At 40.2% G+C, this 24,364-nt stretch overlaps 1 protein-coding gene across 1 annotated transcript in view; it reads left to right on the forward strand.

Annotated features, from left to right (window-relative positions):
- Positions 1-24,364, forward strand: part of BCHE (butyrylcholinesterase) — a 43,674-nt gene that overhangs the window by 12,430 nt on the left and 6,880 nt on the right. The window contains exon 3 of the mRNA XM_032774687.2: positions 22,065-22,231. Coding sequence (XP_032630578.1) covers positions 22,065-22,231 — 167 coding nt within the window. The remainder of the gene's footprint in view (positions 1-22,064; positions 22,232-24,364) is intronic.

The following is a 24,364-nucleotide window of genomic DNA, read 5'->3' on the forward strand; positions in this document are numbered from 1 at the left end:
AGGCTCTGTATATCTAGCTATGTTCAGACATGAAGTGCTAGTCAATGTGGATTGAGTTTTTGGTGGGCTTTATCTGCAAGTTTTCCCTGTATGCTTTATTTTAAGTGAGGTCCATGATGACTGACACATTTGTTACTTTCATTTTTCTTCATCACTTTTGCTGCTCTTCAGAAAGCTTTTGGAAGTAAATGAGTGACGCTAACTAGTACTATCAATCATAGTCAGCAGAATGCTCTGCTACCTTCTAGTAAGATGAAGCTTTATTTATCATGGGAGAAATGTATGGCATCGTAAATCAGTTGTTGCTAAGTTATGCCTTTTGCATTCCTTTATTCATTATGTTTATTCAGTGTATTTTTCCAGACACCAGTGAAGGAAAATTGACAAGGAGACAGACAAATCAGATAAGACAAAAGCTCAAGTAAGAAAGTAGTAGAACATATAAATATAATATTTTAAGACTTTGTGAAAAACGTCTCCTATAAAAAGAATCTTGCAAAATTTGCCTATCTGTTTTCACAATTGGTTAAACAAATCTTTTGCAGACTTTTAAAAACAAGCAAAAAAAACCCCACAAAAACAAGCCTTTGAAGTATTCACCCCTATGTTTTAGGGGAACCTGTGTGACTTTGATTGTTAAAGCTCTGAAGGATCTTATCTGGTTATTATAGTCTTCCCCTGATGTTCCTGTGGTGGACATATGACAAACATCAGTGCTTTTCTTACCAATTTTTCACACTATACTTACAGAGAGTAGTTTCAGAACAGTGAGAACAAAAACAAAAGCCTCATCTTGAGTCTAGACAGAAGACTGAACTAAAGATCCAAGACTTAGTTGTGTAGAAAGGAACATATATGGTTGAAAACAGAAAATTTAGAGACTCATTTTTTATCTTCCCAACGCATTGGACACAGAGTAGGAAACTAGCTTCTGGAAACAAACTAAACATGGGGTATAGACTCTACTGCACTAAGGGCTACATACATTCATAGAAAGAGAGATGTGTCAATGGGCCCAAGCCACAAAACTCTGATTCAGATATGGATTTGCTCAAAATTCAGGGGTGCATGGGCCCAGGATTCAAAGCATATTGCAACATAGCCCAGAGATTATTGGAACAGAGCTTATGGTTTCAGCCTTTCTCAAAGAAGAAATGCACACCTTGTCATGAATCCTTCACCTTCTGATCTAGAGCCAAATGGCATGGTCCACATTGGCTTATCAAGCCCTCATGTAGCCCTTTTTCTGCCATACAGATGACAGAAAAATGTAGTTGAGATCAAGGAGTTTGAACTAGATTCAAAATATGGTAGGAAGACAATGGAATAATTCACGTGTTTAGGGATGTATGGGAAGACATATTGTTGGAGCCATGGAAGAGAAAGATGCCTTTAGCAGGAGAATAGGGAAGCTTCTTCTGGCATATGGCTTCTGCTGGCACAAACAATTAATTAGATATCGGGTAATTGATGCAGCCATTCCATCACAGCAGCAGCACCCAGAGACATAAATCACATCCATCCACTATCAAGATGATAAAGAGAGCAGTCCATAACCAAATAGCATACTATTTGTTCTTGAGCTCCACAGAGGCAAAACAGGGAGATGAAGAAGCAGCAATGGGAAAGATGTAAGTTAAACCACCCATGACCAGAATGGATCCTGTTTTAATAAAGAAAGATCTTTTGGTTCATATGGTTGCTCATTTCAATCTTATCAAAAAAGCTTAATTTCAATGTGTTTTAAAAGGAAATTTCATAAAATTGACACATTTCCTTGGAAATTTTCAGTTTCAACAAAAGGCATTTTCTATCAGAAAAACATTCCATTAGGAAGAAATTTCATCCACTCTTATAATGGGAAGAGAGACAAAAAGATAGACTGTGACAAGATTATACAAGAAGAAATATTAGATCTATATCTATATATAAATTGTGGGAGCAAAAGGAGAGTGAAGATTAAAAGATGAGACTCTATAAGCCTGGGCGATGAATAGCTGTCCATTTGGGCTGAGAAAAGAGGAAATGAAGAAGAGTTAGAAGGAAAGACAAGGACATACAGAAGGAGCTATCTGACAGACTGCAGATGTGAGATTGGACAGAAAAGGAGAGTAATATTTCAACCATCTTCATAATATGGTTGAAACTCTTGGAGTCAAGGAGACAATCTAAAGAGAGATTGTTCAGCAAGGAGGAGACAGAAGAAAGAACCCAGTGTGATACCAAGACACAATGACAGAAGAGAAGATGCATTAAGTCATCAAGGAAGGACAACAACTAGGACAGCACAATATCATCAATGTGTAGAGGGGAAAGGACCTGGAAGAGGAGAGTGATCAGCAATGTTGCAAGCAGCAGACAGATTAAAGATAATAAGGACACAGAATCACCTCTATCATTTAGCTAGTGGACACTAGTCACCTTAGTCAGGTGGCTTTGGTCAAGTCAAGAGGGCAGAAGCCAGTTTGGTTGGAGGGAAACATGATTTAGGGGAGAAGAATCCCTGGCAATGTGAGGCATACTGGACCCATTTTATAATTCCAGACAGAGAATGGGAAGAGAAAGACCTTAAAAATATGGTTATTAGGTACTGAAGCACAAAGAGGAAAATCTAATTTATTCCTCCCCTTTCCTCCCCACATCCTTGCTATGGAACATCCGCAATACTTTCTCTTTTTCTATGTGACTCATTTTAGAGTCACAAACAAATCTGTGGAAATCATGCTTTCTTCACAGATAGATCATGAAGAAAAATATGGACTGCCCCTAACAAATACATTTTTTATTATAAACACCTGATTCCACTTTATTCAGGAGTCTTTAAAATGCCTTGGCATCATTCAACATCAGTACTGATGTCCACACATATTGTTATATTAAAAAGCAGTAATAGGAACCACTGTTTAGCTATTTTGTACTTTTGTATATGGTACATCGTGCATGAAGCCAATAACTGGAAACACATGCTTGGCAGTCATCTGAGATTCTGGCTTGCAAATTGACAAGCTGTCATAGAATTTCAAAATTGAAAACAGGAATATTTGGTTTAGCCATTTTATTTCAAATGGGGCAGGGTTGCAAAATATTTAGATTGGCTTAATATCATTGTCAACATACATAAAAGGTGAACATTTTTCCCATATGTACAGAAAATCAGATTCAGAAAATAGAAGTTTTGTTCTTGACAAGAGGTGGGTCAAATCATTGCTGAAAAAGTTCTTGCACTTTCAAATGGCAAATCCGAGCTTCATTTAAAAACTGTGTAAACATCATAGTGAACAATCAAATGAAATAACAGACTAGCAACTGAAAATACAATATAAAGATTTGTCTTGAAATGTGCCATTTAATGCTGTATATATGATAGTCCCATCTAGCAAAATGTAAAACCCATTGCAGTAAGTGAAGGATCTCTCCCTAATGAAGACAGGCAAAAGATGGTCTTGTGATTAAAGCACTGGACTAAGACTCAGGATATGCAGGTTCCATTCTTGATTATGCAGTGGGCTCTTTGTGTGACCTTGTGCAAATCACTTTGTCTCTCTGTGCCTCTGTTCCCCATCTCTACATTATAAAAAAATATTGTTTGTCAGGTGTTCGGATACCAAAATGAGGGGAGCCATATAAAACTTACAGGTAGAGTAGATAGTAAATATGCTGAACTACTTTGGAAGACATCAGGATTCATCAAAATTAATCTTGCCTACATGGAAAAAGTATAGACCCATGAAAAGTCAAAGGGGGAACCAAGTTGGTGCGGGGTGACTGCCCCACTTGCCCCAAAGTAAAGTATGCCCCAGGGGGAGAGGGACATGCTTTTCCACGTGATTGATTTCTTTTTGCGTTTGTGAAGGATGGGAATTACATAAATGCATATTTATGAGTATGTGCAAATTGTGACCATATTAAGAGCTGTGCATGTCTAAGATGGTGCACTCTTAAGTTTTTCACATACACTTTTGGAGATGTAGCAGAGAGCAGAAAGCATGGGTCCAACGTTAGTACTTAGTTTCACTAGACCATAACTTTTTACAACAGCATTTTTAGAGAAGAACCAAATTCTGTTGCTATTTAGTGTTAACTTCTACCTATAATCAGTGTTAATCAAGGGTAAAATCCTCATTTTATAGACACTGGGCTTCTTCCATAGATACAGCTCAAGTTCAAAAATGTTCAGCTTTCCATTTTTTTCCTGACTGGACAATGCCATATGAGTTTAGTTCATAAGAGACTGAAACTGCAGAGCAAAATTTTTGCAAGCTACTATTTTTTCTAGATAATCCTAGCATTTTTAACTGAAATCCTGATGAGAAACATGAGGAACAGAAACCTGCACATTTCAATTCACTGACAAACACAAGAGAATGGTTTCCATGGAGAGTGATCTGTTTCAGAGAAGTGGCAATGAGGAATGATAGAGAGATAGCTATGAATCTAGGGCCAAATTGTCACAGAGGCCTCAATCTGGTGTCTAATTCTGTGCCTGCAGTTTTGTTCCCATCAGCTACAGGTGCAGTCAATTAAGGGTGAAAATGGTAGCAGTTAGCAATCTAGCTGCATGATTTATGGGAGCAGTTGTTTTTTGGGCCCACAAATCTGGAAGTTTGATGTCTAAATTCAGTGATTTCATGCTCACAGTTGATTGCGCACACAAAACTGTATTTTAGTGTAGGCATAAAATTAGAAGCTTTTACAGTCTTTTCTCCCAGATGCTTCAGCCCTCATTTTTGTTCAGCATTTGCCCCTCGGACACAGCCTGAACCATTTGAAGACTGTCTATGGTTACACCACAGCAGTTCAAAATTCCAAGGTCTGCTGTCTGTAGATTTAAACAAAGAGATTCTTTTGGGGCTGAGGCTGCTATTCAAATACTCTGATCGTTGTCTGGATTACCAAAGCCTAACAAATCTGTCTGTGATGGATGTGATTTGGTAAGGTGGCAGCCTAAACATGAACTTCCTGGAATCCCAGTACCTCCAAGATTATTGTGGATACAACATGGTATTGTCTACAAGGCCAAAACATAATAGAAAACATTAGAACATTACAAGGATTATACAGAAATTAATAGACTCATAGAATATCACTTCTGCTGTCCTTACCAAAGAAAGCTAAAGATGTATACAGATGACAACAACCCATTCTTCTCTAAGCTCTCATAGCATCTGGACTGGGAAAAGGAGACTGCCACTTCACGTCACATTCCCTCTGTTAGCCCTCACAAACTTGCCCCTCCCCCTTGCTTTAAAGTTCCCATCAGCTTTTCAAATCTAATATATTTTATGGTGCCAAGATGTAATTTAAATTCCTGAGGGGATGTTTGTATTCTGTCTTCTTGTAGACATCACACTTTATTGCTCCACAATGGATTTAGCCTTGAGATCATGAAAGAGCTAGATATCACTTTACTCGGGTTTAAGTGGCTTGTTCCAGCATTTTACTCAGCTCTGTTTTCCTGAGCTAGATGTACACTAGCATTGTTTCTTGCAGTTTTGGGGCCGGGTCTCTCCCTTGGCGTTCCATCCTCAGGGGCCCCAGCAGTGCAGCGGAGCTGAGTGGTGTCTGCCTGCTCACTCCAGTGGCTGTTGGCCCCTCCCTGAGGCCAATGAAATGCTGCAGAGGCGGTGCCTGGGGGCAGAAGTGCGTAGAGGCCCCCTGGCCTGCCCCGCCTTGGAGCCCCAGGTAAGCATCGCACCCCCAACCCTCTCCCAGAGCCTGGACCCCCATCCCTTTCCCAGACACCCTCCTCACACCCCCAAACTCCCAGAGTCTGCACTCCAACCCCAAACACACCCAGCCCCCAAACTCCCTCCCAGAGCCTGCACCTCCTCCCCACACACACCCAGACCCTAAAATCCATCCCAGAACCTGCACCTCAGGCCCCCTCCCCCACCCAAAGTGCCTCCCAGAGTCTGCACCCCAATCCCCTACCTCAGACCCCAAAGCCTTAGGCAGGTGAGGGGCGGAGTTTTGGGGGGGGCAGGTTCTTGGTGGCATGAGTGACATTGGCCTGCTGGGAGGATTTGAGGACTGGCACTGGCCCTAAGTTAAAGGCCCTGATTTAAACCCCATGCTAGCGCTCCCACTATTCTTACCATTGGTAGAACTTCAGAAGTGGTAAATGTCAAGAAAAATGCTAGTATAGACAAGGCCACAGAGGACCAACCAATTTCAACCAGTTGTGAACAGAGTATCCAGTTGAGGAGTAATAATTAGGGTAATTAGTATACAACCAAATATCAGATATCACATCCTGCCATATCTGCTGCACAGAGGCTGTTTTTTAAAGTTTGGTCCTTGGAGATTAGGAAAGCATTGAAAGAACTGAAACCATTTATCTGACAACCTATGAGTGACTGCGAATGTACTCCACTAATGGTGGAGCAGCAGACAGCCTGATTAGTAATTATATGCATATGCGTACCGAGTTACTCTTCTCTCATAACCAATGACATCAACACATTTTACCAAGGCCACTGGGGATTTAAAAGACTCTTAGTACTTCTACAGTAGTTAATACTTAATTCTCCCCTTTTGCTGACTGCTGCTTAAATTTGTCCCAGGATAAGTACTTTTTGACTATGCCCAAGTGTCAATTTTTCTTCCAGACCATGACAGGGAGAGGTGAGGTCACCACGACATCTTCGCCAGATTAGGAAAGGGTGAGTAAAAGATTGTATCCGCCATACCTCTTTCACTTCTCTCCTGTGGAGATGATTTCCCCTTATGCAACTGCTTCAGAGCCCCACTGGAGATACCCATATAGACCTCTTTGACCTCTACAAAGTAATCCTGACTTATAGTTTAATCTTATTTCTAGTGGCAACTGAGAGTGTAAAGAGTATGTTTGAAAGGCAGCCCTTGAAATCTTCCATTGGCACTATATGAAAGGGCTTTCAGGTCTACAAAACACAAAGGCTCATTGATGGCTGCACATTTCATAAACGTGACTAGAGTTTATGCACACTGCAAGTGGAGACTAGACCCACAAAGAAGTTGTTATGCCAGTACTATAAATTCTATCTACAAGTGAAGAAGAGAGTTTTCTATACAGCTATATACATTTCTTCATTAAGGGCCTGATCAAAACTCACTGAAGTCAAGGGCAGTCTGATTGGGATCAGCCTCTAACATACTCCTTGACTTCAGAGGGAATTGGATCAGGCCTCAAATGACGTCTCAAACAACAGTACTGTACAGACCCGTTTACGTACGGATGTCAGGAGTAAAGCCGTCATGACCATGTGTTAACGGACTGCAGGTTAAGCAGGCCATGCTGAAATATCTTAAGATATCTATATATACATATATAATTATCTAGGATTACATACGTATTCACAGCGTCCCAAATACTGCAGGCCTATCTATTAACGATGCTTTGCAAGAATATAAATTCAAATGTCTAATCTAATAAAAAGATTATTATTACTACACAGGGGTGAAAGTAACTCAGGACACTTAGATCGGTACAGAGTGGGGACGGCTCTGGCCCCTGGAAGAGGTGGGGCCTGGGGTAGAACGGGTGAGGCTAGGGGTCAGCATCCCCCAGCCAGCCCTTCCAGGCCACCTGGTCAATGCCACCCAGGGTTCCCGTGCTGATTTAAAGGGCCCGGGGCTACGGACACTGCTGCTGCGGTAGCAGCATACAGAGCCCCAGGCTGTCATAGTATAATTCCTCAATCTGAAACTTAGAGTTCAAATATGAGGTACTAACATAAATTCCTCTAAGCTTATTTACCAGCTTAGATCTGATAGCGCTGCCACCAGCCAAAAATTCCAGTGTTTGGCTCACTCTGGTCTCCCCAAAACCTTCCCTGGGGGACCCCAAGACTCAGATGCCCTGAGTCTCACCACAAAGGGAAATAACCTCCTCCCTTGTCTCTCTTTTACTTCCTCCCAGGCTTCCCCTCCCTGGATGGCCTGGGACGATCTCCCTATTTCAATTCCTTGACATGCCAAACCAGCGAGATCAGGTTTCTTTCACCCTCACTCAGAGCCCTGCAAATGCAAGCTTTGTAACTCTAACACAAAGAGATTTTCTCTTCCCCCCGTCTTCTTCCTCCCACAAATTCCCTGGTGCTGCAGACTCAATTCCCTTGAGCCCCCACTAGGAAAAATCCAACAGGTCTTAAAAAGAAAACTTTATATAAAAGAAAGAAAAAGACATAAAAATGGTCTCTGTATCAAGGTGACAATACAGGGTCATTGGCTTAAAAGAAACAAACTGAAAAAACAGCCTTATCCAAAAAGAAATACAATTTAAAAACATTTCCAGCGAATACACGCCATGTAAATACAAAAACAATATAAAAACCTATTTGTTTATACCTTGTACTTACACTGGGAAACAGAAGATTAGAAAGCCTGAAGGTAGAGAGATCCTCTCTCAGAGCCGAGAGAGCACTCGAGACACAGACAAAGAACACACACCCAAAAAGTTCCTCCTGAGCTTTGAAAAATTCGGTTTCCTGATTGTCCTCTGGTCAGGTGTTGCTTCCCTTTGTTAACCCTTTACAGTAAAAGAAACATTAACCCTTAGCTATCTGTTTATGACACAGGCCTTTTACAATTAGCCGGCCCCAGGCAGCTGCTCCCTTTGCCCCTTAGGCAAAAGGGCAGGGACTTTAAAACGCTGCAGGGTCCTTTGTCGCAGCAGCGCTTTAACATTGCTTTGCGCTTCACCACTCCGTCGGTGGCCGACTTGCCGCCGCAGCAAAGGACCATCCTTAAAGCCCTGCCGCCGCAACGCTTTAATGTCCCCTGCCCTTTTTGCCTCACTAGACTCTTAGGTCAGAAAGGGACCAATAGATCATCTAGTCCGACCTCCTGCACAAAAGCAGGCCACAGAACCCACCCATGCTACGTTCTTTAACACCCCTAACCTATGTCTGAGTTATTGAAGTCTTCAAATTGTGGTTTGAAGACCTCAAGCTGCAAAGAGTCCACCAGAAGTGACCCATGCCCCCGCTGCAAGAGGAAGGCGAAAAACTCCAGGCCTTGACATTTGCCCTGGAGGAAAATTCCTTCCACCAACCAAATATGGTGATCAGCTAAACCCTGACATTGTGGCAAGGACTCACCAGCCAGCACCCAGGAAAAACTCTCTGCAGTAACTCAGATCCCATCCCATCCAACATCCCCTCACAGACCATTGAGCAGACCTTATCTGCTGATAATCCAAGATCAAATTGCCAAAATTAAATATCCTATCATACATCCCTCCATAACTTATCAAGCTTAGTCTTAAAGCCAGATAATGTCTTTTGCCCCCATACTCCCTTGAAAGGCTGTTCCAGAACTTCACTCCTCTAATGGTTAGAAACCTTCGTCTAATTTCAAGTTTAAACTTCCTAATGTCCAGTTGTACCCATTTGTCCTTGTGTCTACATTAGTTACTAAGCTTATAATAATTCCTCTCCCTCCCTAATGTTAATCCCCTGATGATACTTATATAGAGCAAGCATATCCCCCGCAGCTTCTTTGGCTTAGCTAAAAAGCAAGCTCTTGACTCTCCGTTCATAAGGCAGGTTTTCCATTCCTTGGATCATCCTAGTAGCCCGTCTCTGAACCTGTTCCAGTTTGAATCATCCTTCTTAAACATGGGAGACCAGAACTGCACACGTATTCCAGTGAGGTCTCACCAGTGCCTTATTCAACGGTACTAACACCTCCTTATCTTTGCTGAAATACTCGCCTGATGCATCCTAAAACCGCATTTGCTTTTTAACGGCCATATCGCATTGGCAGCTCATAGTCATCCTGCGATCACCCAGTACCCAAGGTCCCTCTCCTCCTCTGTTGTTCAACTGATGTGTCCCCAATGTATATGTAAATCTATTCATTATCCTAATGCATGACCTTCACTTTTCACATATAATTCATCCTATTACTATTACTCCAGTTTAACCCCCCCAAGGTCATCCAGATTCCTATATTGTAGTCCCGGTCTTCTCTGTGATTAGCAATACCCCCAGCTTTGTTCATCCGCAACTTTATTAGCACATTCCCACTCTTTGGCCAAGGTCAGTAACAAAAAAGGTTAATAAGATCGTCCAAAACGATCCTGAGGAACTCCACTAGTAACTCCCTTCAGCCTGACGTTCACCCTTCCAGTATGACCCGTTGGAGTCTCCCTTTTAACCAGTCCTTATCCACCTTGCAATTTTCATATTCATCCCCATCTTTTCCAATTAACTAACAATTCCCCATGTGGAACCATGTCCAAATGCCTTACTGAAATCGAGGTAAATTAGATCTACTGCATTTCCTTTGTCTAGATAATCTGTCACCTTCTCGAAGAAGGAGAGTCAGGTTGGTTTGGCACGATCTACCTTTAGCAAAACCATGTTGTATTTGTCCAATTACCATTGACCTCAATGTCCTTAACTACTTTCTCCTTCAAAATTTTTTCCAAAACTTACATCTACAGATGTCAAACTAACAGGGCCTATAGTTACTCGGGATCACTTTTTTTCCCCTTTCTTGAAGATAGGAACTACGTTAGCAATTCTCCAGTCGTCGGTACAACCCCTGAGTTTACCGATTCATTAAAAATTCTTGCTAACGGGCTTGCAATTTCATGCGCCAATTCTTTTAATATTCTTGGATGGAGATTGTCTGGGCCCTCCGATTTTGTCCCATCAAGCTGTTCAAGTTTGGCTTCCACCTCAGATGTGGCGGCCCTGTTGGTAATGTCCCTACTGGCAGGGCCACCAACTGGGGGGGCAGGAAGAAGCAGCAATATTAAAGTGCTGCCGCAGCAAAGGACCATTGCTGTCCCTTGCCCCCCATGAGCGGTAAAGATGTACAACATGTTTCCGCTCTGCACTTCCTGTTGATTTCTATGTCAGTGAGTTAGTGAGCAAATCCGAAGCGCTACATAGCAAGTTCCTATACCACGTGTTAATGAGTCTCGCGTGTTAAATAGGTAGCACTGGGAGGCATAGCGCTACTGCGTGTTAAGTGGATTCACGTGTAAACGGGTCTGTACTGTATCAGCTCCATTTAGGTTATGGGGAAGATGATACAGGATGAAAAATCATCTGCTTCTTTACTTGCAGATACTCACAAGTACAGTCTGAGATACACATGTGATTATTCTTGTATGTGTTAGACAGCCTATGTTAACTGTCCTTCACATTGAAGCCCCTCAGCATAATTATGAACTATGGATTAATAACAGTAAAAGAGTGGTGAGCGAATCTCAAAAATATTTGGAAATTCTATTTGCATAAATACCCAAAAGTTCCTCTCTCCGCACCCTCAAATGTCTCATTTATTTTTTTGATTATTATTATTTCATTCGTTCATGTCAGTCTTGGTTTTCCTTACTCCTCCACAGTTCTAAGCCTTTCCTATCCAAGACACTACAAAGTGACCCTAAGTTAGGGGCCTGTGGTAAGGGGTTGCACAGAGGGATTGGGAGGTATGAAAATGTGTTAGGAGATCATGAAAAGAAAGATTCTACCATCTGGGAGATAAGAAGGCCTGGAGAATATTGGGAGGAAAGGCTCTTTTTCTAAACCAATACACACCTAAAAACAGAGCAGAGTTTGGTTTAATTCAAAATAACGCCTGAGATTCAAGCTGTTTAAGTGATTAATTGTTCATTAAGAGGGTTTTGCACCTGGTAGCCCACACTGACTTCCCTAGAGCCTATACATTATTTATTTGTGTTAGTCTCAAAATTTTGAAGACCAGTTTTGAGGACATTTAATGTTTGAGAAAACTTGACAAATGAGGCCCAAGCAATTCACTCACAAGAACCATCTCAACTTTTGTGACTTGTTGCACTTTTTAAGAAGTCTTTTGTAGAGTAGAACAGAATCAGACCAAAAGAGAAGCAGCAGAATATTACTTCTGTGGAATACTGCATACCACAATAATTTATGGCTTTGGACATTTATACACATCACTGTTGTCATCAAGTAAGAATCTGGAAGAATATCCTGAGCCTTATTTAGCATGTATAAGTGATAGAAAGCCTAGCTGTCAGGTCCTTCTCTAGTTTCTGGGAATTAAAATAAGAGGCAGCTGGATCACACAGATTTCTCCAGGGATCAGCGGAAGAAATAATGTTTGCTTTTGATATTCCTCTCTCAGTTATACTGCAGTTTTCTTATGATAGGCAATTGAGCCCCATCCTGGACATTAGATTACAAACTCTATGGGGTAAGGGGAGAAGACTGAGGACAATAATAAAAAACTTTCCACAGAAAGTAACTGAGGGTCTCATTCTGCAACCTTTGCTCAAGTTACATAGTACTCACATGTTTTTTCTACTCAGTTCAATGTGAATATTCATCTAAGTCAGACTCAATGTAAAGGTTGCAGAATCAAGACCTAAGAGGGTTGAGTTTTTTGTGTCATCTTCCATTTAAGGAACAATACAAAATTTCAGAAATCTATTCTTACAGAGATCAAATTAAATTAGATGAAACAAGCACATTAATATGTTTAAGAACTACCTGCATTATACATGTACCTAGTGCTATAGGAACCTGGGGTCAGACTGTGGCTTGTTGTTTGAAAGGTGCCCAAGGTGGGAAAGAGTGCAAGAGAACTGGATTTTTAAGAATAATATTAGTGCATTTTTTCCCATCCACACTAAATATTTCACATGGTGATAATGCCACCAATGGAGTTACCACTTTTCAAACTGGTACTTACTACTATAGTCTTATTATTCCAGATGGTACCATGTACAATCTTTGGATAAGAGACAGAATAGTGAAATACTTCTGTTATCTTGTCTTTTATTTTAGCCTTGTGAGAATCAAAGGCCCTAAGAGACCATTTTTGAATAAAATATTAGGCATGATGCATTTGCACAGAGAGCCCATCAGATCGTTTGGTTAGCTGGTGTGGGAATATTCTGAAGTGTGTTAATTTTAAAAATCTGGAGAATATAGTCATTATGCCCACTCACATACTGGTAGCCCCAGTTGGTAATGATATTGACATCAAAGGTAGTCTATGTATTTGTGAAGTGATAGTGTGTCAAATTACCATTTTACTATTCAGGAGTGGTGCTTCCCACAGTCTTGTTATTCTAAATGGCACATTCACAAACTTTGGATAATAGATTGGGTAGCAAAATGCTTCTGTCATCTTGTCTTTTCTCTCAGAGTTACTGAAATAATGGAGAGACGGAAGAGGGCATTTTAGTATAAAATATTTTGGCACAGTAGAAAGAATTTACCCAATGAGCCCATCAGATCATTTTATTAGAAAGTAAATGATTAGTTGACTTGGGAAAATGTGCTGAATAGCTGTCTGAATTTTAAAAATCTGGAGAGTCAACTCATTATACTGAATCACACATAGGTGGCCCCAATTGGTAGTGGTATTGGCATCAAATGTAATCTATTTATTCATGCAGTGAAACCTTTTCACATTCCTACAGACCCCTCTTCTTGAATGAAAAGTTTACACAATAATTAGAGCTTCTGGGGATATTTTTGTGTTTATTTCCCAAGCATTTGAAGTATTCTTCAGCATCTGTCTATGCTGCCAAGAAGCAGAGTTTCCAGAATTTTTTTTTTTCTGACACTGGGTAGTATTGCTCCTCAATCTGAGAGGGTTTGAGCTATCAAATTTGTGGTACTTGACAAGGAATAGTGTGAAACTGATAGCTGGGTTTGAGGAAAACAGGAGATAGGCCAAATTGTTTCATCAGGGTTTGCAGAGATTGAACCAAGGTTTAACACCAAATCTGCAACTCCTTTCAGTAAGATTGGGCAGGTAAATATCAGTTTAGCTCCCAGCGTCATCCTCCAATCTAAGAAAAACCTTTGGAAGTGTTATGCTATTTACATGAGGCAAATGTGTGCAGTCACAGTTTGTAGTCCCTCTGAGACTCAAACCACAGCCCAGAATTGTTATTAGCCTAGCAGTTGTTGTGTTGTGACTAGAAAGTGAATATAGGTATAAATATCATGCATCATGGCCTTTAGAAATTATGTGAGACATCTGGATACATTTGCCTGACTAATGCAACAAACACTTCCTGCCACTCTCTGAAATGATCTAGTGCCTCACACAGCTAGTTACATTTTAAAGGGCTGGAACAGCATAAACGTGCCTGGTGCTCCTCTTCAGCTCTCCAGCTAATTAAGAGTGCCCTTCTGTCCAAATGGAAGAGACAGAAAACAGCAAAACCATCTCTTCCAGACAATAAATGTTCATCCATCTTACCCAAAAGCCTAGTCAAGATATTAAAGATATTTTGTCTAGTTTGCTCGACTCTCAGCATGGTTAACTCTCAGCAATGTGACTTAATCATTAGCCTACAATTGAGTGTTAAGAAATATTGCTGGGGGTCCCAGTCCCATGGTCCTTAATTCCTTCTTCAAACTGCAGGACTCTGCCACCCTTACTCTCATCAAGTCGTCTCTAACTACACTGAAATTAATGGAACTACCCCCCAGAATGACTAGGTGTTAAAGTCTGGCTCTTTGTGTCTGTTTATCCTACAGAGACAGAGTCTGCTGTCCTTACTCTCACTGAGTAGTTCACGACTCCATTAATATTCTCACTGAAATCAATAGGCTAGATTGTGCCCTTGTCCTTGGCTGAGCAGGGGTGAATGATACCTCATCCTCTTGCTCAGCCTACCTGGATCTTATCTAAAGGGCAGTCCCTCTTCGTTAAAAAGTGAGATGGAAGAGAGTGGGATCTTACTTGAGATGGGAAATAAGCTATATTAATTCAAGAGCCATACAATAATTTTTCTTCCCACAATTTGCCCCTGGGGTGCAGCATTTGTTTATCAATCCTTACTCCCTACTGAACCTAAACAGAGCAAACATTGCTACAGATCCCAGCCACTTTCATAGTTCTTACAGCCTTTGTAAAATCAACTATAGGGAACGTAAGAGAGACAGAAGTCATTCTTGCTTCCCATTGTCATGGTACCAAACAGCAGAATAGGACCCACTGAACAACAGGCTGGTGTTGAGGAAATCATGAAAACTAGCAATAAAAAAGAAATTCATACTCACGTCCTCCCTTAAAGAAACTATTTAAAGATAAGGGTCAAATTGAAACCGAGGGCTAGCATGGTCACTGTTGTTATTATTAATTATTATTATTATTATTATAGCCCCATCGAACCCTTGAACAATTACCCACCAAGTTTCATAGAATGGCAAGAAATGTGATAGCAACTGATTCAGGGCACAGATGAAGAGATAAGGAGTTGGGCAGTGTTTCAGCTCATGAGTCTATTAAAGAGGAATACTTGTATATTCTGCCCATGTTCAACATATGAATGGAGAAGTTTCTCCTTACTATTTTATTACATACACATGTAATCACATGCACAAATCCAAATAGTTATGTGTATAAACTATGGAAATCTATTTTACTATGTGCTACTACCAGTGCTGAAAGCATTTGAGTAAAAGCTTCCATATGAGGAGAGATTAATAAGACTGGGATTTCCCAGCTTGGAAAAGAGATGAGTAAGAGGGGATATGATAGAGGTCTATAAAATCATGACTGGTGTGGAGAAAAGTAAATAATGAAGTGTTATTTACTCCTTCTCATAACACAAGAACTAGGGGTCACCAAATGAAATTAATAGGCATCAAGTTTAAAACAAACAAAAGGAAGTATTTATTCAAGCAATGCATAGTTAACCTGTGGAACTCTTTGCAAGAGAATGTTTTGAAGGCCAAGACTGTAACAGGGTTCAAAAAAGAACTAGATAAGTTCGTAGAGGAGAGGTCCATCAATAGCTATGAGCCAGGATGAGGAAGGATGCAAAACCATGCTCTGAAGAGTCCCTAGCCTCTGTTTGCCAGAAACTAGCAGTGGGCCACAGGGGTAGATCATTTGATTACCTGTTCTGTTCACTCCCTCTGGGGCACCTGGCATTGGCCATTGTCAGAAGACACGATACTGGGCTAGATGGACCATTGGTCTGACCCAGTATGGCTGTTCTTATGTTCTTGAGCTAAAGGATAACTAAACACTTGTAAGCCATTTTCAGCTGTATCTTCCCCTGAGAAATTTGTAAAATTGAGCATAGAAAACTTTCTTCTAAAGCATTTCAGCATCCAACAGCATATTTGTGTTGGGGAATGGTAAAAGGACAAGGCAGAAAGCCAACTGAAGCTCTTTCACTGAAATTAAGTGTCCTAATTTACAAGTCTTGGAGAATTCATTTCTTGAATGCTAGTAAAAAAAATGTAATGAGTTGTTGCAAAATGATGACCATACCCTGTTCATCACACCTTAGATTAACTGAATCTAATTGGGTGTGAGATTGATAAATCATCCATAAAAGTAATGTTGAGGAGATACTAATAAAAATGTAATGAATGCTTATATTGTGTTCTCAAATAGTATCAATCATATTATTGAGAAAAATAAGGTAATGGAAATATATTTATTATGATTAATAAAGCTCCGTGTGCAAGGATGTCACAATTTCCATATTAACTAAGTTAATTTTGTTCTACTAAAGAAGTTGCTAATATTACAACGAGTCGGAAATTTTTGCCAAAACTTTTTAAACTTTTTTTTAATGGCTGTTTTGATGAAACTTTCATTGGGAAGGTTTCCTCAAGTCCAGGATGGAATTTCTGGTCAAAATCACAGAAAGAGTGTGGTTAGAGCTCTCCCTTGGGATGTGGGAGATTTAGGTTCAAGTCCCTGCCCTGAATCAGGAAGAGCAGGGACTTAAACCTTGACCTTCCACATCTCATGTAGTGGCCTAACCGTGGGGTATTGGCTATTCTGGGGTATAGTTCTTCCTTTCCAAAAATTCTGAAAGGTGTCCTGTTTGGTTCCAAGTAGAATGAAAACCAATTCTGAAACCTCAGAATTTGTTGCAAAAAGGACTTCTTATTTTTTGGCTAGGCCTACTACATATGAGCATGGAATATACAGAAATTCTCAATGAACAACCCCTGTTAAAATTGTATAGCTTTCTAAAAGTTCCCTCTGTAAGCCAAATCACACATGTTTTATGATGCCTGAACCCTGAGGGGCAAATTTTGCTGCCAGTTAACGGATATATAATGTCCAAAGGGTCAGATTCTGATTTCAGTTACACTGATGTAATTCTAGTCTAGCTCCTGTGACTTCAAAATAGCTATTCTGCTATTACTGCAGTGAGACTGAGATTAAAATCAAGCCCACAGACTTCAGTGGGAGCACGTATATGTTCAAAGGCAGAATAGGACTTCTATATCTGAAGTATGGGAATGTGACTTTAATACAATCTAGCGTTGCCCTGTTGTTTGCACACATTGTGTGGGGTGGACACAACATGTTGATGAGATTTTGACTCTATTTTTGTCTGAAACTGATCCTACTAAAAAAAAACAGGAGTACTTGTGGCACCTTAGAGACTAACAAATTTATTTTAGTCTTTACCTTTACCTTAGTCTCTAAGGTGTCACAAGTACTCCTGTTCTTTTTGCGGATACAGACTAACACGGCTGCTACTCTGAAAACTGATCTTACTTAGTTGGCTGAGACACCTGAATTACTTGGCTCCAGCCATGCAATTCAAGATGGAGATCAAATCTAAGGAACAGTTTCCCTTTCATCAATGTAATGTTGAGGAGACCAGGAAATAAGTTTGGCTGCCTCACGTTTTTTAAAGACTTATCATCATGAAACATATGAATGTCCGTGAATGACAGGATGCTGTGCCACAGTCAGAACCCAGAGAAGCTCTGCATGTTTTCAGGACATTTTCTTGGACAAAAAGATGTAATGGAAAATAGAATCATAGAAATGCAGGGCTGGAAGGGACCTCAAGAAGACATCTAGTCAGCCTTCTGGGTTAAGACAGGACCAAGTACACCTAGACATTCCCTGACAAGTATTTGTCTAACCTGTTCTTAAAAACCTCCAGTGATGGGAATTCTAGAGCCTCCTTTGGACACCTATTCCATGCTTAAATATCCTTATAGTCAGAATTTTTTTCCTAATATCTAACTTAAATATCCCTTGATGCAGATTAAGGCCATTACTTCTTGTCCTATTTAAAGTGGACATGGAGAACAATTGATCATCTTCCTCTTTATAACACATATTTGAAGACTCTTACTAAGTCTCCCTTCAATCTTCTTCTCAAGACTGAATGTGCCAAGTTTTTTTGCCTCACCAGCGTTGAATAGAATGGGACCATTACCTTCCATGTCTTATGTACAATATTGCTATTATTAATACACCCCAGAATGATTTAGCCTTTTTTGCCGCTGCATCACATTGTTGATTCATATTCAGTCTCTGATTCACTTCACCCCCCATATCTTTTTCTGATTAGTCAGTTATTCCCCATTTTGTAGTTGTGCATTTGATTTTAAATTACTAAGCATAGTTCAAGACACAAAGGGGCCAATCCTTCTCTCACCTATGCAGATGGAGTTACTCCTCATTTACACCACCATAAGTGAAAACAAAAGGGGAACAAAGAGTACCTGTGGAACCATAAAGACCAGTCAGCTTAATTTTGATATCTGGAAAGATCCTAGAGCAAATTATTAAACAATAAATTTGTAACCACCTTGAGGATAAGAGGGTTATAAATGATAGCCAGCATGGATTTGTCCCGAACAAATCATGCCAGACCAACCTTTTTTTTTTTTTTTTACTGTGTGGATAGGGGAGAAACTGTAAATGTGATAGATCTTGATTTCAGTAAGACTTTTGACATGACATTCTCATAAGAAAACTAGAGAAATGTGACCTAGATGAAAATATTATAAGATGTATGCAAAACTGGTTTAAAGACCATACTCAAAGAGTAGTTATCAATGGTTTGTTGTCAGGCTAGGGGGCCATATCTAGTGGGGGCCTGTAGGGGTCAGTCCTGGGTCCAGTACTGTAAAATATTTTAATTAATGTCTTGGATAATGGAATGGAGAATATTCTTATAAAATGTGTGGATGACACCAAGCTGAGAGGGGTTGCCAGCACTTTGGAGTACAGGATTAGAATTCAAAACAACCTTGATAAATTGGAGAATTGGTTTGAATTCAACAAAATGACATTCAGTAAAGATAAGTGCAAAGTGTGGTTACTTTGCAAAGTGTGGGACCGTGCTGTCTGACCTCCTGGTATTCCAGGGCTAGAGGGGCTGGGGCCACACTGCCCGGCCTCCCAGTGCTCTGGGGCTAGGGAGGTTGGGACTGTGCTCTGGGGCTGGGACTATTTGGGCGGGGGGTAGATCTGGGGCCATGCTGCCTGGCCTCTGGGGCTTGGGGGACTGGGGTCACACTGCTCAACCTCCTGACACTCTGGGTCTGGTGGGGAGGGGCTGGAGGCATTCCGGGGCTGGAGGCGCTAGCCTGGGGCGGAGGCCAGCGGCTGCAGTGGAGGAGCTCTGGGCTTCGGCAGTGGGCATGGAAGGGGCAAGGCCTCTGGCAGAAGGAGCGGGTCTGAGGGGGTAGTCTCCCAGAGCCAGCAGTTCACCTGCCACCCATGAACACAGGAGTGGCTGCTCCCTTCCTTGCTCTTTAGCATGTGGGCAAACTGTGGAGTTTCCTGGGGAAGAAGCATCTGGAATTTCTCATTAATTGGGGTTGACTAGGGAGTGGGAGTTTTGAGGAGATGGTGAACAGGAGACTTTGGAGATAGGCAGCCACTGAAAGTGGAGTCAGGTTTCCATGGATCACGATGAATCCTACACATAAAATTTTCAGCAGGACCAGGTTCTCGCCAGTTACGTGGAACTCTGCTTCCACAAGGGGGCAGAGTTCAGGCTATGCATACAACCTCATTTTTGTCATTGCTTGGCACTTGAGGTCTTGCCCATGCAATCATAACATTATCTTAATACAGTTAATTTCTATTTGTATTAACTGTATTAACTCCATAAACCATGGAATTTCCCAGATTATATTGGGAGTTACAATGCTCATGGCAACATTCTTAGCAAGAAGGAATGAAAAATAGGTGTGATGTGTGCAGATAGATTACAAACCTAAATAATTGTTACAAATTAAAAATATTATAATCCTGTGGTCTCATTGTATCATTGTAGCTGGGAACTGGCTTTGGTTGTTTTTTTTAATTTTCTGGAAGTTTTCAGTAAGAAGGGAGCTACAGTACATTTCTAGTTAAGATGGTAAACGCTGTAGCAATGTAGAGAGGATGTTATAATCAGCATGTTCTGGTATGGCAATATTCTGTATTAATCTGATCATGTTTTCAATCATTTTTAGTAAAGTATATCTGCATTCATAGGCATAAACCTCCTTGTTATCTGTAAATTACATTTTGGAATGTCATGATTTATTTTATAGCATAAAGGCTATTAAATGAATACTGACAGCACTATTAGCGCTCTGATTTTGAACTGAAGTACAAGTCAACTCTGTTTAAGTCATTGTTTTCAGAAGCCACAAATAAATGTGCAGTTAAAAGGGTTCCATAAGTTAATAAGAGCAGAATTAGTAAAGAAGTGAGCGAGTTAGGAACATAGAAATTGCCATGCCAGATCAGATTAATGGATCTTTTAGTCTAATATCATGTCTCCACCAGGGACCAGTACCTGATGCTTTAAAATAAAGCAAAACGCTAGAGATGGGCCAATAACTAGATTCATTCAGAATATAGAGAATAGGCCTGATGTTCTACCAATAATTAGGTAACTGGATATGAATATTACTTATCCTCCAACCACTCCCATTCCCATCACTGGTAAGCAGAACCCATCTGAATCCCGTACTCTTTGGGATTCTCTTATTTTTGTCCTCTGAAAGAGGTCACTTTGCCTGAACCATGTACTCCTCTTATTTACTTTTCTATGTTGAATGCCACTCCTCCTCCTCAACAGCTATTCAGGAAGCTGCATGTGGTTGGAATTGCCCTCATACCATGAAAAAGATTTCTGATGTAGAGGGAGGAGACTGTCCTGTGTACATAATGCATCAGCAGGACAGGAAAGGCTACTGTCCAGTGCTTCACCATTGTACTGACTACCTGAGGTGAAGACACTCCAGACTCCTAGGCAGTAGTTGCCAGCAAAGAAAGCAAAAGTGTTCTCCTTCTTTAAGCACTGAATTAGGATGTTTAATTACCGTTTTTTCCACCCTGTCTAAGCTTCCATAACCTTACCTTTTAATAGTCACAAATCATCCAGTCTTTATGTAAATCATACTCTGTCTCAAAGGCCTCCTGCACCCATAAATGATTTTAAGACTTCCTCTCTTCTGAAACTTAAACCAACTTCTTTTTCATCAAGTCCTATCTGTTTCTACACTATAAAACTCATCCGTCTCTGGGGGAAAAAAATGGATAAAAATCTCTATGGTCCTAAAACCATATCCCCCTCTTAAATTCAGTTTATCCCTTGGGCCTATTATAATATTCACCACCACTACAACTAATAATAATCATGGTCCTGTTCCTGTTGGAAGCTAATCACATGCTACTAGATGCTCAGCACCCTTTAATTCTCATTGCTTTCAGAATGAGTTGTCATTCAGTGTGCTCAGTAACACAATGGGGGTATTTAGCACATTGTAGTTGGGGCCTTTTCTTCTAATACAAAAGTCATTGTCTTCTTCTCCTGGACCTTGCTGTAACCAGGGTGGACTCCAGTCACTTCATTTACACAGATGTAAACCTTTACTTGTAGACCCTTCATTATCTACCTGAACAATGCAATCCAATGGACTCATATTAGAATTAGACATTAGCATTTAAATTAAAATATATGTAATGCAAGCTTCTAGCTTTACCGTTTTGGGGTCACCTGTAACAGATTGTATCTTCCATCAGACCTTCTGGGTTCAACATATGCAATTTATGTAGGCTGGTTTTGTTAACTTCATTTTTCTTTCAGGATAAGAAAAAAAAACTAATCTAAATATATTTATTTTTACTTTTGTTAATTAACCTTAGTGATATGAAAAATGTAAAGTTTTACTGTTTTGGGTGGTGGTTTTATTTCTATCATGTACAAAGGTGCTCCTGTAATTCCAAACTAACATATTGATGTCTGATATAATATAACTTGTCAATAGTATAATTTTATTCTATTGATGTGCACAGGTAATTTCCCATGAGAAATGAAATATTTCTCTTTAATCATTTAGAACTCCAAATGGGACTCAGATCAATGGAACCAGATGGCCAATCTTCACTACAGCTGAACAAAAATACTTAACATTAAACACTGAAGCTTCAAAGATATATACAAAATTACGTGCCCACCAGTGTCGATTCTGGAATGTATTTTTTCCCAAAGTCCTGGAGATGACAGGTAAACTTTTGGTAAATATGCACACACAGAGTATGCTGCTCAATAGGAGCTCACTTTCCTGATAGTAGCACTGTATTTCAATTTGAATCTCAAAGCTTATATTTGAAAAGGTTGTTTCAATGGAATCAAATCCTGATGTCTTTTCTCGGGCAAACTCCCATTCACTTCAGCAGGAGTTTGCCTGGTTATTCGTCAGGGTGTTATGCAACCCCAAATGTGTCTGATACACAGAGAACAGATATGTCTGCTTCCAGCTGAGGGGCTTTTGTTGAAGCTGTAGTGCAGCAGGCTGCTAATGCTGGAGGTACCAAGTTCAGTCCCTAATGCAGACCGTGATGGCCAAAAATGGGAGCTTGTCTGGGATTAGAATTGCCAAGGGCTGCAGATGCTTAGGATGAGTTTTCTCTACCCTTTGTACCTAATCCACAGAGGCTGTGAGTTTGCTGCTGCTGCCAGCTGGGGGACTTGGTTCTTTAGCACCAAGCTGTAGACGCTTGTGATTTATTTCTGGAGTTCCAGGGCTCAATCTCTGGTGACAACCTTGCAGTTGTTATATAAAGACTGCATAAAAAGAATGGAGAGACCTCAGGGTTTGGCCAGTGCAAAATACCACTGGATTTTAATTAAGATTGTTTGCATAGTGCTTTTGCAGTGTTTGTCTAAATCACTTTTAATAACTTTTTATTAGTGATGGAGAATTGTCGTAAGGTTTGGAGTTATGGTTTCAGCGAGGTTTGGAATTTGGGTTTATTCATGAAGACTGAAAACTTTGGAAACTTTGCTATCCTATCCAAATCCATTCAGACTTTAATAACTGGCTAGATATCTCTTGAAAACTGATTTTCCTGTCAGGGTTCTGGTATCTTGCATTTTAGTGAGCCAATGGTACAGATCAGGGTTGTGTGCCTCCGGATATTTTTCAGGAACAGTCTTTATAAAAATGTTTTTGGAGTTCCAACCCTCATCTAAGCCTAGAAGGAAAGAAATGCATGGAAATAAAATCAGGTTTTGGAAAGGTTAAGTGATAATTTCACATCCTTCCATAAAGTTCAGTTTAAGGTTGGCTCTAGAAGTGGATAAGTGTTCGTGGTGGCAAAAGTTTGTTTTTGTTTTGTTTTTCTGAAATGGTTAATTCATTCCCATTTTGTGCCCTTTGGTCTATTACAGTTCTGATCTGCTCCTACTGAAATCATTATGACTTTCCCCATTTACTTCAAAGGGAACAGAATCAGACCAATATTTTTATACTTGACTGAGATCATATCACTGCAGTTCACTGGATTTGAAATCACAGAAACTAAAGAGAAAGGACTGGATCATGGGAATGGTCTCAAATTGTCTATTGAAACCATTTGTTTTAATCTATTCTGATCTTTTTAGGCTCTTATACTGTGCCACATTATCTGAGTGCAATATTCCCATTCACTTCAATAGAAGTTGGTTGGGCTCATCAGTATGTTGTAGGTGATGTTCAGTAGCTCTTAGCATCAGATCTCATTTTATTAAATAAAAAAAGGGAAAGGAAGCAGCATTTGTAACCAATTCAATGTATTATTTGCTGTTTGGGTGATGCTTTGCTGTGTCTCTTTTCACGACACCCTGCCATTTGGTGACTACGTGGGAGATTTTACAAAATAGCAAGTATATTTTTTGTGTGTGAATTTGGGTCATTTTCAGGCAAGAAGTGGATATTTCAGATCTACACAGACTTGGTTTAATCTGCGTTTTGATCATCAGGCATTACTCATAAAAATGATAATTGTATACTCCATCTGTTTGGATGATGTTATTGATATACAAATGTACTGTGTATACCAAATGTTCTGTGACACGATTTATATCAACACACATGCTTCAGCATCTCTTGGCAGCCCAGCAGACTTGCCTTTCATGGCCTTGGGTGGGGAAAGATCACAAACCACCTTTCACGATCTGCCTAGAGAAATGAAAGTATGTTTCTTGATATACCATAAATCATTTCTTTTAATCCCTAATTTAATATGCATGTTTAAAATATTTTTGAAAGATTTCATAACATACTCTTAACAAAAGTAAAAGAAGGAGACTGAATGTTGTTAGGTGGTGGTGGTGTTTTGGCACTGCCTGTTTTTAGAACAGAACCATTAGACCTTT

This window comes from Chelonoidis abingdonii, chromosome 8 (genome assembly GCF_003597395.2).
Source record: "Chelonoidis abingdonii isolate Lonesome George chromosome 8, CheloAbing_2.0, whole genome shotgun sequence".
In the NCBI taxonomy this organism is placed as follows: domain Eukaryota; kingdom Metazoa; phylum Chordata; order Testudines; family Testudinidae; genus Chelonoidis; species Chelonoidis abingdonii.